We start from the raw sequence: 15,700 nt of genomic DNA, 5'->3' as shown, positions 1-15,700 counted from the left end.
ACTTACCAGACTAGCTACAAGGGAATCTAAGGAAGAATTTTTATCTGGCACATTGCTATCCTTAATTAGTAGAGATTCTTTTGCATGAATGGGGTAGGGAATAGATAGATAATAGGCAATTGGCAGTGGGAGAAAACCAACTTCCATTTGCCATATTTATATTTGTGAGATACCCAAGTAGTGATGCTGAGTATCAGATATAGGCCTAAATACTTAGGAGAGTGGTCTGAGTTGGAGATACATTTCTGTAAGTTGTTAGCGTGGAGAGAGTAGATTTGAAACTGGCAAGCTGTGTGAGATTGCTCCAAAGACAGTGCAGAATGAGAGGGAACCTTGAGACTCCCATTTTAAAAGTAGTGTAGTTCACAAGTCTCCCACTACGGACAAATGTCCCATTAGAAGAAAATCCAGCATCATACAGTAGAAGTCAAGGAAAGAGTATTTTAAGAAATTTGGAACAGTCAACTATACCAAAGCAGATTAGCATTAAGTAAAATGAGGGGTATCCATTTACATTACATCTTTCCTACTTTTCTTTTGGTGTTAAAATGCCCTTTTATTTAGTAAGTGATATCTGTAGATGGTGGCACTATTTTATTATATGTGCTCAGAAATTTTTAAAAAATTGGCAGTCCATACTGGTCATCTCCTCCCCACAGTTACGAAAATTTTCTTCGCTTTGAGATTTAAAGGTCAGAGAACTATTGGAGTAGAGCAGGTTTGGCTCCTGATTGAAAAAAAAAAAAAAAGTAAAGAAGGAGAATTTGAAATAGATACAGGAGAGCTGAAATGACCAGCAAAGTGATGTCTCTAGAAAGAAATGGAGCTCTCAGCACAAGTCGGGGATTGGCTTTGGTGGGAAGAAAAGCATCTCTTCCAATAAATTAGGACATCCAGAGGTTGGTAAGTAGGTTTGCAGACATGGTAGGGAGAAGTTGAAGTTACTGCCCATTGGTTTCCATTTTCCTGAAGAGTACGAAGAGGTTTTCTGCTGAGAATGAGTTGAGTTGGTGGGAGGCTGTGCGGTTCAGGGCATAAAGAAGATGGAAATGTTTATTCTTGAAGCGTGGGGCAGAGCTGAAGAAAATAGCAACATTGTCAGAATAGTGTTGAGGTCGGTAACCCTGGATTTGCAGTGACGCTAATCTGCTCTGTTGCCCCCGCCTCCCTCCCCCCCATTATCCTATAGCCGCACTCCAAATTTAGGTTCAAGGGCTGCAGGAGATCAGGCGAAGGATTTTAGAGCATTTACCAGAGAGTGATTTTGACAGTAGCCTTGGGAATCTAGACCCTCCCTATATAGAAGACATTTAGGCTTTTTCCTTTTAAAATTTGATTCTACTTAAAGAATTTTCACTCACAGATGAGTTCCGTGTATAATTTTGCCATGTCCATCCTCCTTTCTTCAAATAAAATATTACTGATAAGAATTATGAATGTTAAAATACAGATATATGCTAAGAAGTCTCATGATAAGCCCCAAGAATGGTGCTCGAATGACTTTTTTTTTCTTTTTTGCCTATTTATGTATTTTTTTCACACAGTGTTACACTGCATTATTTTTAAGGGTCTTAAAAATACCCTATTCTCCAGCAGCTTCTTGTATATGTGCTGGAGGAACCTGTTAGCATAATTCAATGATATTACGATGTCTATGAAAGTGCTTTGAAAAGTGCACAGTGCTAGAAAAACAGATGTGATTTTGCCTGCTCTGTGTGTTGTCCATAAAGTCGGCATGTCAGACTTTCCTCAGTAGAACCGTAAAATAAACATTAAAGAATGTAGAGAATGAAGTATGGCTCTCTGGAGATGAGACTTACTTTCTAGAATCGAAGCAGTCAGTAAGACTGTATTGTGGTTGGAGTAACTAGAATATTGGTGTCCCCGTGCCTTGCTTTGTCGTAGCAGCATTGACGGCGTGCGAGGCACAGATAGTCCTTTAAATTGAAGATGTAATTCTGTCTCTACTGCTGCTTTCCTTGGCAGAAAAAAACCTTCTCTCTTTTCAGGGATCTTGTGTATATTTATCTTTAATTTCTACTAGACAGTGTGAGAATCTTTTAATAATTCTGTTTGCCCTGACCCTGTTTTGTTTTAAAGTATTATGTACAAGCATTTGGTGACCGTTTTCTTCTCTTTCTGTCCTATTCTTTGATCTTAGTTTCTTTGACTCTTTGGGGTTTTACCTACTTTTTTTTTAGTTAATGATAATTGTAAATGAACATGACATTTGATCGTGCCAGAAGTGTGACACCTTGTCCTCTGTCTGAACACACTAATGTTAACCAGGCCTCATTGAGTTTTACAGATATTTGTATAAGAGAGAAAGAGAGCCAGGAAGACAGCGAATATGAAACTTTGGTAGTTTTCTGTGCCATATCAGTACTTCTGGGTTTGTCCCATGGAAAATGCACTTCTGTTCTTCAGGGAAACCACTGCCTTTGCCCTTGCTCATTTCAGTTTTCTTCCTCTTTGTTGCTGGATTCTCAATTAGGAATGCTGTCATGCCACACAAAGATGCGTTGTTGGCTACTTTTATGTTTGGCTATGAAGGGAGGGTTGCTAGTGGGCCCATTGGTATTTTTTAGGCCATTCATTGGCGTTTACCAGAATAACATGAACCACTGAGAGAAGTTACTTATTTGCTGCTAATGCTGTAGCAATCCTATTTGCTGTGTTCACATCGAGCCAAAACTCATATTTCACTTTTAAAGACTTCGGGGCAGAGACTGTAGATATCTTTAGCTTTTTTCCTTTTGTGGCATTGATATGCCAAGTTGAATGATTTTTGTTCCTCTATTTTCAGTTAAAAACAAAATACCTTTGGTTAGCACCTCAATAGAAAATTAGGATCTCTGATTTCCCTTCGAACTTCCTTATTTGCTATTTTCTGATTTTAGTCTTGGTATTATATTGGTAAGGAAATCTCATCTCAGGTTTTGTTAGGAAATCTGCAGGAGATCCTGCGAAGTGCTTGAGAGCAGCTGAGCCCAGAGCAGCAGTCAGACTGGGCATGAGCTCTCACTCGGTCACATTACTTTGCTGGAGTTAATTTAAATGCATTAGCCTTCAGTCTCCTGTCCTTTGAATAATAACAGACAGTAACACTTAAAGCACTTAGCTCAGTCCAGAGAGAGTAGGTGCTTCATATTATTTATTTTTTCCAAATAATCTGAATTTTTGTCTTCATGGGTTGTCAGATTTCTTTGATAGAGTCGCAACTTCTTAATTTAAGAATAACTAAAATTATTTCAGGTTAATCTGTTCAGAGAAATTTTGAAAATGGTCTTCTTAGGAGAGTTCTTTAATCAAGCAGAATGCAGTGTTTGGACCTGCCATTTTGAAGTTAGGGTTTGTAAGTGAAATTTCTGTGTTCCTCTTTAGGGTAAAATTTACTATTCAATGTATTCCTCTCTATTATAGTTATCCTATGAGCACCTCCTACATTAAAAATTTGGAAGTGTCATGAAATTGCTGGACTGTTATTCCCTGAAGGGATTTTCTCTAATCCTCTGATCATGTCAGTTTGGATTAATTTTGTCTGCATGTAGCAGATTAATAATTGTGTCTGAGTAAGTCCGTGGAAAAGCTTGGGAGCATGTATAGCCTCCTACTCACCTTCCACTTTCTAATCACAAAAGTACTATAATTTTGTTTTTACGTGGCCATATGATATTAAATAAGATCATATTAAATACATGAATATTAAATAAGGGAAAGAGGCGCGGGTTTATATTTATTTCTACCCTTGTTGGTAGGATATTAATTTTTCTTTAGCCATACTATGATAGGTTTGTATTTCTTAATGTGACTTTAAGAAAAATATTTGTGAAAGAAGGTTGAAAACTTATTTTCATTTAAAGGCTCTAAAAGGCCAAGTTGGCGTGAAGCTTTTAAAGCAGAATTGGATCTGGAGTGATGATGGTTTATTTAACAGATGAAGAAGAGTGTCTGTCCAGTGGCAACAGATACTGTAGTGAGCTGGAAATGAGAGAGTGGCTTACGTCACACTAGAAGTGGTAGGAACAGAGGGATGCTTTTTCGGTTACGTGCTTTTTCTTCTTTCATTAAAGCCTTTTCAAAGGGCTGCATTAGTCTTTGTATGAAGACAGAAGCCAATAAAGAAAAACAAGGGTAAGCCACAGTGTTGCAGTTGGTAGCAGAGTTGGAAATAAGCTAATGAATCAGTCCTCCCTTTCTTCTTCCCTCTTTGTCTCTCTTCTCCAGCCTTTCCCTCCCAGCCTCCCCTGCTTTCTTCTGCTATTTAGCAAAGGACCTTTATGGATTAGAACTAAATTGCCATTTCATCCTTTGGTTTTCTTCTGTCCTTTGGATAGCAGTGAGGTGTACTAAGGACTCACATTACCATGGTGTAGTTGTACAGAATTGAGAATGTAGCCCAGCTACATTACTAATTCATATGCTATATGACCTTGAGCCAAGGCCCTTAACCTCAGTGGTAGCAATAAATAAAATATACCTATAATTTTATTTTATAGCCAGCCTATCAGAAATGTTTAAAAACAATTACAACTTTTTAAAATGTTGAATTTTTCAAGGTTGCTCATTATATAAGTGTAAAATGGTGTTGTGTAATTCTAATTGCTTCTTGTACAGAATTAAGGCGTTTGGGAAAAGGAGACAAAAGCCACACCATTCAACTTTTACACAGGCTTAAAATGAACAGACTGATAGGATTGGAGAGTTAGGAATGTCTTGTTTTAGAATTATAAAATTGATAGAATGTCCAACTGCTTTTAGCTATTTTGGAAAAAAAAAAGTATAATTTTGATATGCCAAGCATGCTAGTGTTAAAGGAACTCATGTGAACTGTAACATTTTTGTCCCACTGTTGTCATGACTTTGTATAAATAAACTAAGATAAGGTTGTCTGGTTCTGGCAGGTTCTGACACAGAGATTTGATAAGAAAAATGTAGTAGTACTGGAAAATATGCAGTATGAAGGGAAAGCTGGTTAACAATTTATATATTTTTAGTGGCTACGTGCCCAAGTGAAGTTTCTCTTTACTCTGGAGAAGCAGACATTAAACATCCGAGCCCTTCATGTATAGGCCACTGTTGAACTCTGTGTGTTCTGCTGCTTTGTACCAAGGAGTGATTCATCACGACAGAGGAATCTGTCTCAGCAGTTCATGTCAACTCCCTGTTGTCTACACTGGCCTTCTTGACAGGTATTTTAAAGGTAACATAACCCAAGTCTCTGCTGGGAATTAGGGGACTGAGCCTCAATCGGTGGTGAGCACACCCACATCCTTTGCGAGGGCTGGCTTGGGGTCGCACGCGGCTTCTCATAGGCTGTCCTCCCCCTCCAGTTTGGCTCACGGTGCTCGTCGCTCCAGAGGATGTGCCAGTGTAGCTGGGGAGACCAGGAAGTGCGCCGTCCCTAAATGAAATAACACTCCATCTGCTGTCTCAGAACTGTTAAACTGTTCCATTTTCTTTCTTGGCATTCTGCTCAGAGCTCATTTCGTGATTTATGCAAACCTTAAAAATATAGGTGGCTGTTTGCTGGCATAAATGTGGTTTTAAATGGTGCCCATGCCTGTGCTCCCCCCTAGTGTTTTTCTGTCGAGAAGTGCCTGACACTCATTTTGTGACCCAGCTCCTTCTCGTCTTGATCTATGACTTGGACTAAATTCAGTCCTGCAGCTAGCTTTTTGTTTTCATGGGATGAATACTACGTTTCCATGTTACCCTTTAATAATTTGTTTAGGGCAAGCTAGTATTTTTCCCCCGATAAATCACAGAGCCTTTGTACATTACAGTCTCCTGATTTTTTTCCTCGTTTTGTGTTTCTCTCTGAGCTGAAACACGCTTGTGAGTAGAGTGTTACACTCTCAGTGAAATGATTGTATTCTAAAACCAGCCATGCTTGGGCCTTATTTAATATGTAGTTTTAGAACTTTGGAAATATTGAATAATTAAGTGACACATACAATGTATAAAAACTCTCTTCAGACTAGTTTGGTCTGAATTCAGAATTTTATAAAGGGGATGTAGTTCTTGGCATGCAGTCACTGGAAATCATCAAGGATTTATGGCTCAGAAGGACTAATATACTTTAAAGAATAAGAACTACGGGTAGTTAATGCATTAGTGGGATCCATGTTGGAACTCTGGATCTCTCTTGGGTGGTAGAGGAGATAAGTAAGACACGTAAGTAAATCTACCATATGCGGTAGTGCCGTGGGAGGGAAGTGTCGGTGAAAGAGATGACTTCTGATCGAAGAGATCGGAGTAGAGCTCGTGGAGAGGGGCTGCAAATCACACTGCAGTGAGAAATGGGTGGAGAAAAGAGGCTTTCAGGCAGTGAAAAGTGTGTACTTAGACTTCGTAGGAGCAAAAGTTATATTCAGGGTTGTAGTGGGAGATACGGGGTCTGACTGATGACCCCTTGGCACATGCTGTCACAAAACACTGTGCAGGCGACGGGCAACAGGTCACATGGAGAGTGGAGGCTGAATGAGATGCCTGAGGCAGTGTGGTAGCCAAGAAGGGGTCTCCGAGGTTTTCCGGCCAGCCCTTGAAGGAACGGAGGGGTTTGGCTCTAGAGGTTTCCAAAAGGAGAAAAAGGAGCAAAGACACAAAGGTAGAAACAAGAGCAGTAGGTAAGACCAGGTTTGTTCTGTTGAGGTTAAGAAGAAAAGAGTGAGTTAGCCAGAGTGAGGAATCGTGAATGCAAGGCTAAAGAATTCAAATTTTATCAAAAATGATTTGGGGACTTTTTTGGCACTCCCATGCCGAGAAGCCTTTAAAGACCAGAGCAATGTTTGGGGAAGATGAGGAGAAATCTACGGGAGAGTGCTGGTGAGTGGAAGGACCAGAAGCAGAGGCAGCAGTTCGGATTGAACAAATTTGGTGGTATTTGAAGTAAAAGTTAAAAAAGGTAGAAGAATTAGTAATGGTTACAGTTTAGTTCCCCAAGTGGTGGTGGTAACAATGTGGATATCTGATGCTTTGGGAGAGAATATTGGTTTAGCCAGTAAACACATTCTTTCAGTTGTGGTTTAACTGGTGTAGACACTCTGCATCTGTGGCGTACAGTGTGTTAACTGGTGTCCGTGCGCACTGAATGAGCACCGGTTACGTGCCGTAGGCCCTGGGGTTACAGTGGGGTGAACGTAAGGCCTGCCTCACATGGAGCTTACATTTAATGGGGGAAAGAGATAAGAAACTAATTTAAGTATATATTTATATAAAACCAGATCTGTAATGTGAAATACATGTGATGTCAGATAACGATGAGTGCTCTGAGGAGAAAAAGCGAGGTCAGGGTTAAGGCATGATGAAAAAGAGGTCAGTATTTTAGAACCTGTGAGGTAACGTTTGAGTAGAGCCCTGAAGGATGAGGGCGGGAGCTTCCCTCTCTGGGCCAGGCCCGTCCCCGCAGCACAGCGAGGCCCGAAGGCGGCAGGGAGCCCGCCGGCCGGCCGACACTGCCAGGGCGGAGTGGTCGGGAGGGGGCCCGCAGTGTGGCTGGGCGGCAAGGCCCTGAGGGTTCTGAAAGCCGTGGGAAAGGGTCTGAATCTTACTCCAGTATGAGGGGGGTCGCTGGGAGTGCTATGACCTGTGTTTTCAGATCCCCGTGGTAGCCAAGAGGAGAGGAGGGACCCGTTGGGGGGCGATGGCCGTCCTCGGGTGAGGCGAGGGAGCCTAGGATGGAATTACTGGAGGTGCTGACCAGCCGTGGGATTCCAAATAGCTTTTGGGGAGGTAGAGCAAGTGTGTGGGTGGGTGAGACGTGGGTTGTGAGAAGCGGCTTCAGGGAGTATCACGAGGGTCGGCACAGTGGGTTTGTGTGAATTAGAAAGAAGCCAGTCCTGCCTTTGCCCGAGCAGACCCTCTCGGCGCGTGTACGCCAAGGCTCCCTCCCCCCCATCAGGCGTCCCTGGGAGCCGGCCACCACAGCGGGGCCGGTTACCCCGACTGGGCCGGGCGTCCTGGGGCGGGGGCTCGGCGGGCGCAGCTCCTGCAGCAGCTCTGGGTGACGCTCGGCTTTGGGCCGGAGCAGCTGGGAGCATCGCGGCGTCCTCCCCAAGCGAGGGAGCCCCGAGGAGGAAGTAACGGGCTGGGAGGTGGGAATCGAGTTCGGTCTCGTGCGAGTCTGAGGTGCCTGTGGAGCGTTCCGGAGGCACCGTCGAGCGGGCAGACGGGGACAGGCGTGGCGGAGCCATCGCAGCCCGTCACAGCCGCGGAGGGGCTGCTGCTTTTGAGTTTGAAGTGGCAGCGTGACAGGCAAGCGAGCTGTTGAGTTCAGCCGAAGGAACAAAGATTTCGATGAAAGATGTGGATTGGGGAGTCATTTGGGCGAAAGGAATGGGAGACCTTTGAGGACCAGCACAGCAGAGGGATGGGGGCCGCCTTCCGTGTCTTCTCGGGCAGGGGCCGCGGGAGGGGGTTCTGCACAGCCGGAGGACGAGCTGCGGCCTCGGCCCCTCCAAACACAAGGAGTAAAAGGGCAGGCGTGGCGGGGGGTCCGCGAGAAGCAGGCTCGGGAAGGCTGCGGGAGCTCGGGGGAGTGGAAGTGATCGTGGATGAGGAGGCGATTTGCAGGGAATTAAAAATACAAGCTGCTTTCAGAAAATATGCACCAGCATGGGGTAGCAGTAGGGTTATAGGTTGATTTTTCAAAACAGGTTGAGGTTGTGTCCATATTAAGGCAGAAATCGGTACCAGCGAGGGAGGGAAAGGTTGGAGGTGTGGAAACAAGAAGGGTAAATGAGGGGGCAAGTTTAGGTGACTGGGAGGATATATATTTTAAGGAATAGGTAAAGAAGTTAGTCTCAGAAGTGAAAAAGGATAGATGTGTTTTGCTTGGAGGTTTGGAGAGAAAAAAGGGAGAATAGGTATTGGAAGCAGATGTTTTGTGTAATAGAGAAGGGAGAAGTTAGAAGAGCTATCGAAGTACAGCTGTGGTCAGGGTCATCTGCTTTAGGGGACACCACAGGTATTAAAAGGCCTGAAGACAGAGCGAAAGGGAATCAATCAGGGAAAAAAAATTGTCAAGCACTGATGAGAGACCAGCTGGAAATTTGAAGATGAATTTTTATAATAGCTCACCAGTATTTTCCCGTGGGCCCAAGACTGCAAGGGGAAGGAGATTCCCATTGGATCCAATTAAAAAAAAAAAAAAGTTAAGGGCACTTGGAACAGTGGTTTCTAACCAAGAAGAGTGCCTATCAAAATCATCTGAAGACATTTTTTCAAAAGGCTGTTTTTCCTAAAATGTATCAAATTGAGGTGTGGGACTAGGACAGTTAGAAATGGGAAGAGAGATGCGACTATATCCTCTCAGAACATTCTCTGTGATTCCACGAAGCTTTTCCCTCCACCTCCATGAGAATACGGTTCCAGATTCAGGGTTAGCAGGAGACGGACCGCAGAGCACAGGCCGGGCAGGAGCAGGCGGCTTGGAAGGGAAGCTGGGAGACCACAAGAGTAAGGGTGAGGTTTCCTGGAGTAATGTCTACAGTACTGGTAATTAGGTTCTTATACTGCAGAACTTTACAGAGCCCTTCATATGCCCATGAATCTCCAAGAAGGGGATTTAATATTTTAAGAAAATACCTGACTATAGGACCCTTTTTTCCTGGAGCATGTGTGGCAGTCTCTACAGAACATATTGTGAAAATGCTGACCCAGAGAAATCCAACCATGGCGAGTTCCAGTTTGATTTAAAAGGAAAGCCACGGGGAGAGGGAAGCCATTGTGGAAAGGGGAAGGGTCCCGGTTAAGCTCTTGGAAGCGCATGTCCCAGGCCCGTGGCTTTGTTGGTGGGTAGCTGTGTTACTTTCCATCCCTCCAATTCAACTCCTGTTTTCAACCATTGAGTCCAGTGCCAGTAGGGGCATCAGTATGAATATGGAAGTTGCAAAAGATGAAAGTGGGAATTTCTGTAGTATTTACATTGTGTGTTCAGCAGTTTCTCAAGAATAGGGCTGGATAAAGTCTCTGAAGGAAGGCCAAAATCTAATGACCTTTTAGGGTAACTAGCCTTTTCCTTAATTGTAAAGACAAGCAAGTGGGCAGCTGTCAGAGGAAGATACACTTTGAAGTCTTGGAGCACTCATTAGCAGTGACTTAAAATCTGGGTTCACCCTCCTTTTAAGCAGAGGCAGTGGCCACAGGCTCTGGGACGCCCTACTTTAGACCACCTGGGCATCGACCCGAAGACTGTCTTTCCAGGGAGGTAGAGTCCTTAAGTTTAAGGTGATTAAGACTGAACGTTGTCTCCTAGGATTTCCAGAGAAGCCAGTGATTGGTGAGGACAGTGATTGCTGGCAGGGATTAGACAGTTCTACAGCAGGATTTAGTTTTTTAACAAAGATGTGATGTGAATTTTGTGAGTAGAAGAAGTCCACTCATGGTACTGAGGCTGACTAAATTAGAAAGGTTCTAAACAATTTTCTCTTGCCCCAACTATGTGTGTTTCCCAGGTCCCAAATTTCCACTTTCATGCCAATATTATTCCACTCCCTCTTCTCGTGTAGCTTATCTTTACTGATGAATTTTCTCTCCTAACCCTCTATTAAAAAAAAAAATACACGTGTGTCCTCTTTGGTGATAGAAGTGCACTGGGGTAACTGTGCGTGTGACCCAGCTGAGAGTTCGGAGCACACGGAGATCACTGCCGGTGACAGTAGCACAGTCTCTCTACTTACTTCCCCTCGGATGCCTGAACTCTCTTCTCTTCACAGGTGAAGTCCGTGATAAACCTCCTGTTTGCCGCGTACACTGGAGATGTGTCTGCGCTCCGGAGGTGTGTTCATGGGGTGGCGTGTGGCTCAGTGTATGGTTTACAGGAGTTTGTGAAGTTGCTTTGGGGCAGGTGGCCATTTCTTAAGGCTAAAATCTCACTTCCATTTCTAATAAAAATGACCCAAACAAATTTACACTAAATCCCACTTCCTCAGGCTTCCTGTGTAGTTTTGTCCTTTTCTACCTCCCAAGAAGCCTAGACCTCTGTCCACCCAAGTGTACCTGTTCAGCTAATCTGGCTCATTAGCGTTTTATTGGAGTCGAATAATGTTTTCTCTGGCCCCATCTCCTCTTCCCTTCCCACATTTGGAGGTGAAGGGGGAGTGAAAAGAGGGGCATTTAGTGTTCGGTAGATCACCGGGTCGAGAAGGGTTGTGGAGTGCTGCACACTAAACCTACGACTTCTTGTATGGAGTAGCAACTGGATTGTAACATGGAAAAATATCTATGCTTAATTCCTACCTTTGTCTTAAAGTCTGATTAGTATTTATGCCAACAGTATTACATTATCAACTTCAAAGTTGCTTGGAGACCAGATCTTAATTGTTCTCACCAGAAAAAAGTAATTACTGATGTGATAGAAGAGTTAGCTACTGCTACTGTGGTAATCATATTGCGGTATATAAACGTATCAAATCCAACATGTTTTCCCCCTTAAACTTCCATAATGTTCTATGTAATTTTATCTCAATAAAACAATGTGCACTTTAAAAGTTCTTTTTAAAGTTCCCTCATTAATACTTGTACACTGTACACTATGTTATTTTACAGAAGGGGAGCCTCAGTAAAAACATTTAACTTTAGTAATAGGTATTAGTTTCTCGCCCTTCTGAGGCACAAACCTTAGTATGCTCCTATTCTTGCGTTTTGAACATTTAACGTAATGAAGCTTAATTCTGGGACAGCTGGTGAAGATTTCCTTTTACCCAAAAAGAACAAAGCTAAGGAAAAGAGGGGAGGTGGCATTTACCCGAAGAGGCCTGTGTAGTGGTTGAACAACAGTGAGCCTCATGAAGGATGGCACTTACTTGTCTTCTAAGACCTTAGATTGGTGGGGTAAATGTGACAAGTGTGAATTCTATCGCGTAGATCACGAATGGCTATTCTCACGTGTTTTCAGATTTGCTCTGTCAGCCATGGACATGGAGCAGCGAGACTATGACTCCAGAACAGCCCTCCACGTAGCCGCCGCCGAGGGTAACATATGAACCATTCTTTTTCTTCTTTTCCCAGATGTAACTTAATACTAAAATCTGCCCGTTTTGTTTTGGATACAGGTCATGTTGAAGTTGTTAAATTTTTGCTGGAAGCGTGCAAAGTCAACCCTTTCCCCAAGGACAGGTGAGCACTTCTGTTTCCTTCTCCCACGTAGCTGGCAAGTCAGCATTTCGTTACACAGGGCCAGACCGTTTGAGCTGACGGTATATTTAAATGCACTGTATACTGGAGACGCTCTTCAGCTTGCTGTGGTGCCTTACGAAGGTGACAAACAAAACCTCGTTTCTGCTACGTTCATCATTCTCTCTCCCATATCCTGTCTCATCTAAGGATGGTCTTATTCAGAATTTTTCAGGTTACTCTGTCAGTCAATACACTGTAGGAAGAAAACAGTGGTTTGTATTGGAAAAGAAAAAAATAGGAATTCTGTCTTTGTGGGGCTTTTAACTTCATCAGGTAGACAAGATAAACATTTATAGGAGCATATTAAGAATGTGTAAGAAAGTCACTGTCCTAGAACGCTAAAATGAATATATTAGACTTTCTTGAAATTCCTAGATTTGGTTGGTGTCCGTGTTAGAAGGCTCTGTGCAGTGGAATTTTAATCGTTTGGGGAAGAGATGAGATTTGAAGGCATGGAACGGAGAGAAGGGCGCCCTGTCTGCAATGGGAGAAACCTGCCTGGAGTACACTTTGCTCCTCTCCACTCTCTCCTGGGGCACGTGGCAAACTGCCTTTCATCTGGAAGGAAATGCTGTCCCTGGAGAGGATGGTCCCAGGAGGCGCGAGTGCAGCTGTCACACATGCAGATATGTGAAGTCAACTCCGGGCCCATAGACTTGCGCATCGTGTGACCGGAGTTATGGAACTGGATGAGTCAGTAATGAGAATAAAGGTTAAGAATTGAAGGAAAAAATACTTCATAGAGAGGTTTGATAAGTTTCACTAGGAGTTTTGGATTGGATATTTGAGGAGTATATCAGTAAGTTTGGGGCAAGTTGATTGTTTTCTAGCCATTAGATCTTTGTTTCACTGTTTTTTTTTTTTTAAATTAGAAGTTTGGGTTTTATTAATTCCAGCTGCTTGCAAGAAATGCAGAAAAGTTATGATGTCTGGAAATTGTTAGTAGTGATGTAAGGATGGTGACACTTTATCTCATCATGACCTTTACTTGCAAAATTCTGAAACCTCACGTTAGGGGAGACAATCTTCCCTTTTATCCCCAAGGGTAACGTTCATACCAGCTCTTTCTAGAGGAAGACACCGAGGAGAGAGTGTTTCCCCCACCCGTCCTCGTGCCCTCTGTGTCTAATGCCAGCTAAAACACTCACATACACTGGAAACAGTTACTGTGCTTTATATTTTATCCTTTTAATCTAAAGATTGAGATGTTTTGGTTTTTGCCCTACATTGGCCTCTAGGAATGTGGAAGTAGATGCGCCCACCTGACAGGCAGGAGTTAACTAGGTAATTTGGTCACTGGATATTCAGCTACTCTAGAATACAAGCTAAACCGAGACAACGCCTTTCCCCATTTCACAGAGTCAGTGTTCCCTCAACTGTAAAGTAGGCTGGAGTGAATGTATTCTTTGAAGTGGACAGTTTGTATTATTTCATGGAGGAAGAGTTGTCAGAAAGGTAACTTGCCGTTAACACGCGCTTGTTCCAGAAAGTTCCTTATATGCTGTAGATGCCTGAATAGCCCCCTGCCCCCGTTTAAGGCCACCAACTCCCCAAATTAATGAAGGCCAGTGTGGAAAAGGAGCTGTTATTGGAGAAATGCGAAGATGCATGTAAAATATGACTTACCTGATTTTTAAAATGAAGATTACCAAATTTTATCCAGAAATATTTTCTGAGACTTTTCAAAAAAACCTCAATTCCCTGCTGTGATCCCATTAAAGAGGTAAAAGGTTTCCCGTTGAAGGCAGAACGGGAAAGAAGAAATGGCAAGAGGGAAACCCAGAGGGCTGGGGGAGTAGCACATTGAAAAGTGGGAGTCTGGGCGCCTGGCAGCCATGGAGAAGTCCAGCGGCGAGAGGGGGAGGCTCAGTAGCTGTGTCGAGTGTTAGGGAACCGATTCTCACGCTCTCCTCTACCTGCGTTGTGAGTTCCCGGTATTCTCTCTTCTCTCCAAGGGCTGTTGAGATGGTCAGTTGCTGCAGTCTTCACCCGTCACTGAGGAGCACACCCCAGAAACACACCGTGGAAAGCGTTGTTATTGTTCTGGGGGTGCAGTGGTCCATTTGAGTCCCTGGGTTCCCATCCTTACCAGAGAGGAGGACCATGTCAAGCCCTCTGGGGTTGAGGCCGCTCCTCCGGTGTGTGTCTGGGCCTTAATGAGGTCACGGTTATTCCCAGACTTCTGAGATTGGTTGGAATTTTTGAATTGACAGGAACACAAATTTTTGATCAAAGGATAGGGTGATGGGTGTTATATATCTGACTTTTCCTTGAATATTTTATGTAAGGAGCATTCCTGTGGGCTTTTCATGAAATTAAAATTCAGGAATCCCAGAGGAGTCCATGGTATCTGTCCACACTAGAACCTCCCCTCCATACGCACTCAGATATGTGAGCAAGATCCATTTCTTTTTTTTTTTTTTTTTGCAAGATCCATTTCTGATGGCTGCTTGTTTTCCCTTCCTCCCCATATCTCAAGTGGCCTGGAAGACCTCTTTTTGAATTATGAATCCCCTTCTGTACCTTCCGTGTAAACAGCGGTAAAATGGCGAAATCTGAATGGCCCTTAAGCCTGCTAGATTTAGCATCTCAGAACGCTGCGTTTTCATCTCTGTGTGGGGACGATCTAACGCCCCGTCCGTGTTGTGCTACTTATGCAGGTGGAATAACACGCCCATGGATGAAGCGCTGCACTTCGGACACCACGATGTATTTAAAATCCTCCAGGAGTACCAGGTCCAGTACACGCCTCAAGGAGAGTCCGACAACGGAAAAGAAAACCAAACGGTCCATAAGAATCTTGATGGATTGTTGTAACGGTCTTAAGCCCCAAATAGAAATCACTTACCTATTTAATTGTGGAAAATGATTATGAAGAACATGTGTATTTCTATCTGGTAGTGATGTATATTTTACAACATTTGTCATTTCAGTGTTACTGGAGTTTTCTTCATTGTACACAGGACAAATCTGATCTCTTTGGGAAAAAATAGAAATAAAACAATCTCCCTCCATAATGTGAGCAATATTTACCTCGTGCATTGTATAATTTGATGTAAAAGAAGTAGTTACCGATGCTAGCTTAACTGTGTGGTCTTCATGATTTTTGTGTGTTCTGTGAATTTTCAATTTGTATGATGAACTTAGGCATTTATAAATGAAGTTCTGTTGTATAGTCTGTCCAGATGGGTCAAGGCTGCCTTTAAGAGCAAAAAGTGTGTGATTTTTCAGGACTTCAAATGTAGATTTAGTTTGAGTGTCTGAACAACTATATGCACTTAGGGTTATGTGTTTTAAATGTCTCCCAACACCCTAGCTTCCTGGCGTGACTCTTTAAAAATTAAAATAGTTAACGTGTTGTAGCATAGACCAATTCTGATTAGACTTTATCAGGGAATCTGTTTAAGATATGTTTGGTGACCAAAATATTTATGCGAATGTAGTTATATAATACTTTTGGAAAAAATTTCCTTTTTCTATATCCCCCTTCGTCCAGCCTCTCTTCCCAGATGTTTAGCGA

General features: G+C 43.1%; 1 protein-coding gene across 3 annotated transcripts in view; it reads left to right on the top strand.

The window, feature by feature from the left end:
- GLS (glutaminase) overlaps nucleotides 1-15,208 on the top strand; it is a 78,969-nt gene extending 63,761 nt beyond the window's left edge. For all 3 annotated transcript variants that reach the window (XM_032860210.1, XM_032860213.1, XM_032860214.1), the window contains 4 exons: nucleotides 10,719-10,780; nucleotides 11,900-11,976; nucleotides 12,057-12,120; nucleotides 14,841-15,208. In XM_032860210.1, coding sequence (XP_032716101.1) covers nucleotides 10,719-10,780; nucleotides 11,900-11,976; nucleotides 12,057-12,120; nucleotides 14,841-14,997 — 360 coding nt within the window. In that variant the 3' untranslated portion in view covers nucleotides 14,998-15,208. The remainder of the gene's footprint in view (nucleotides 1-10,718; nucleotides 10,781-11,899; nucleotides 11,977-12,056; nucleotides 12,121-14,840) is intronic.
- The last annotated feature ends 492 nt before the right edge of the window (nucleotides 15,209-15,700 follow it).

The sequence above is a fragment of the Lontra canadensis genome, unplaced genomic scaffold (assembly GCF_010015895.1).
Source record: "Lontra canadensis isolate GAN:19392208 unplaced genomic scaffold, GSC_riverotter_1.0 scaffold18, whole genome shotgun sequence".
Classification (NCBI taxonomy): Eukaryota; Metazoa; Chordata; class Mammalia; order Carnivora; family Mustelidae; genus Lontra; species Lontra canadensis.
The sequence above is the reverse complement of the archived record's forward strand: the minus strand, read 5'-3'. Positions and strand labels throughout refer to the sequence as shown.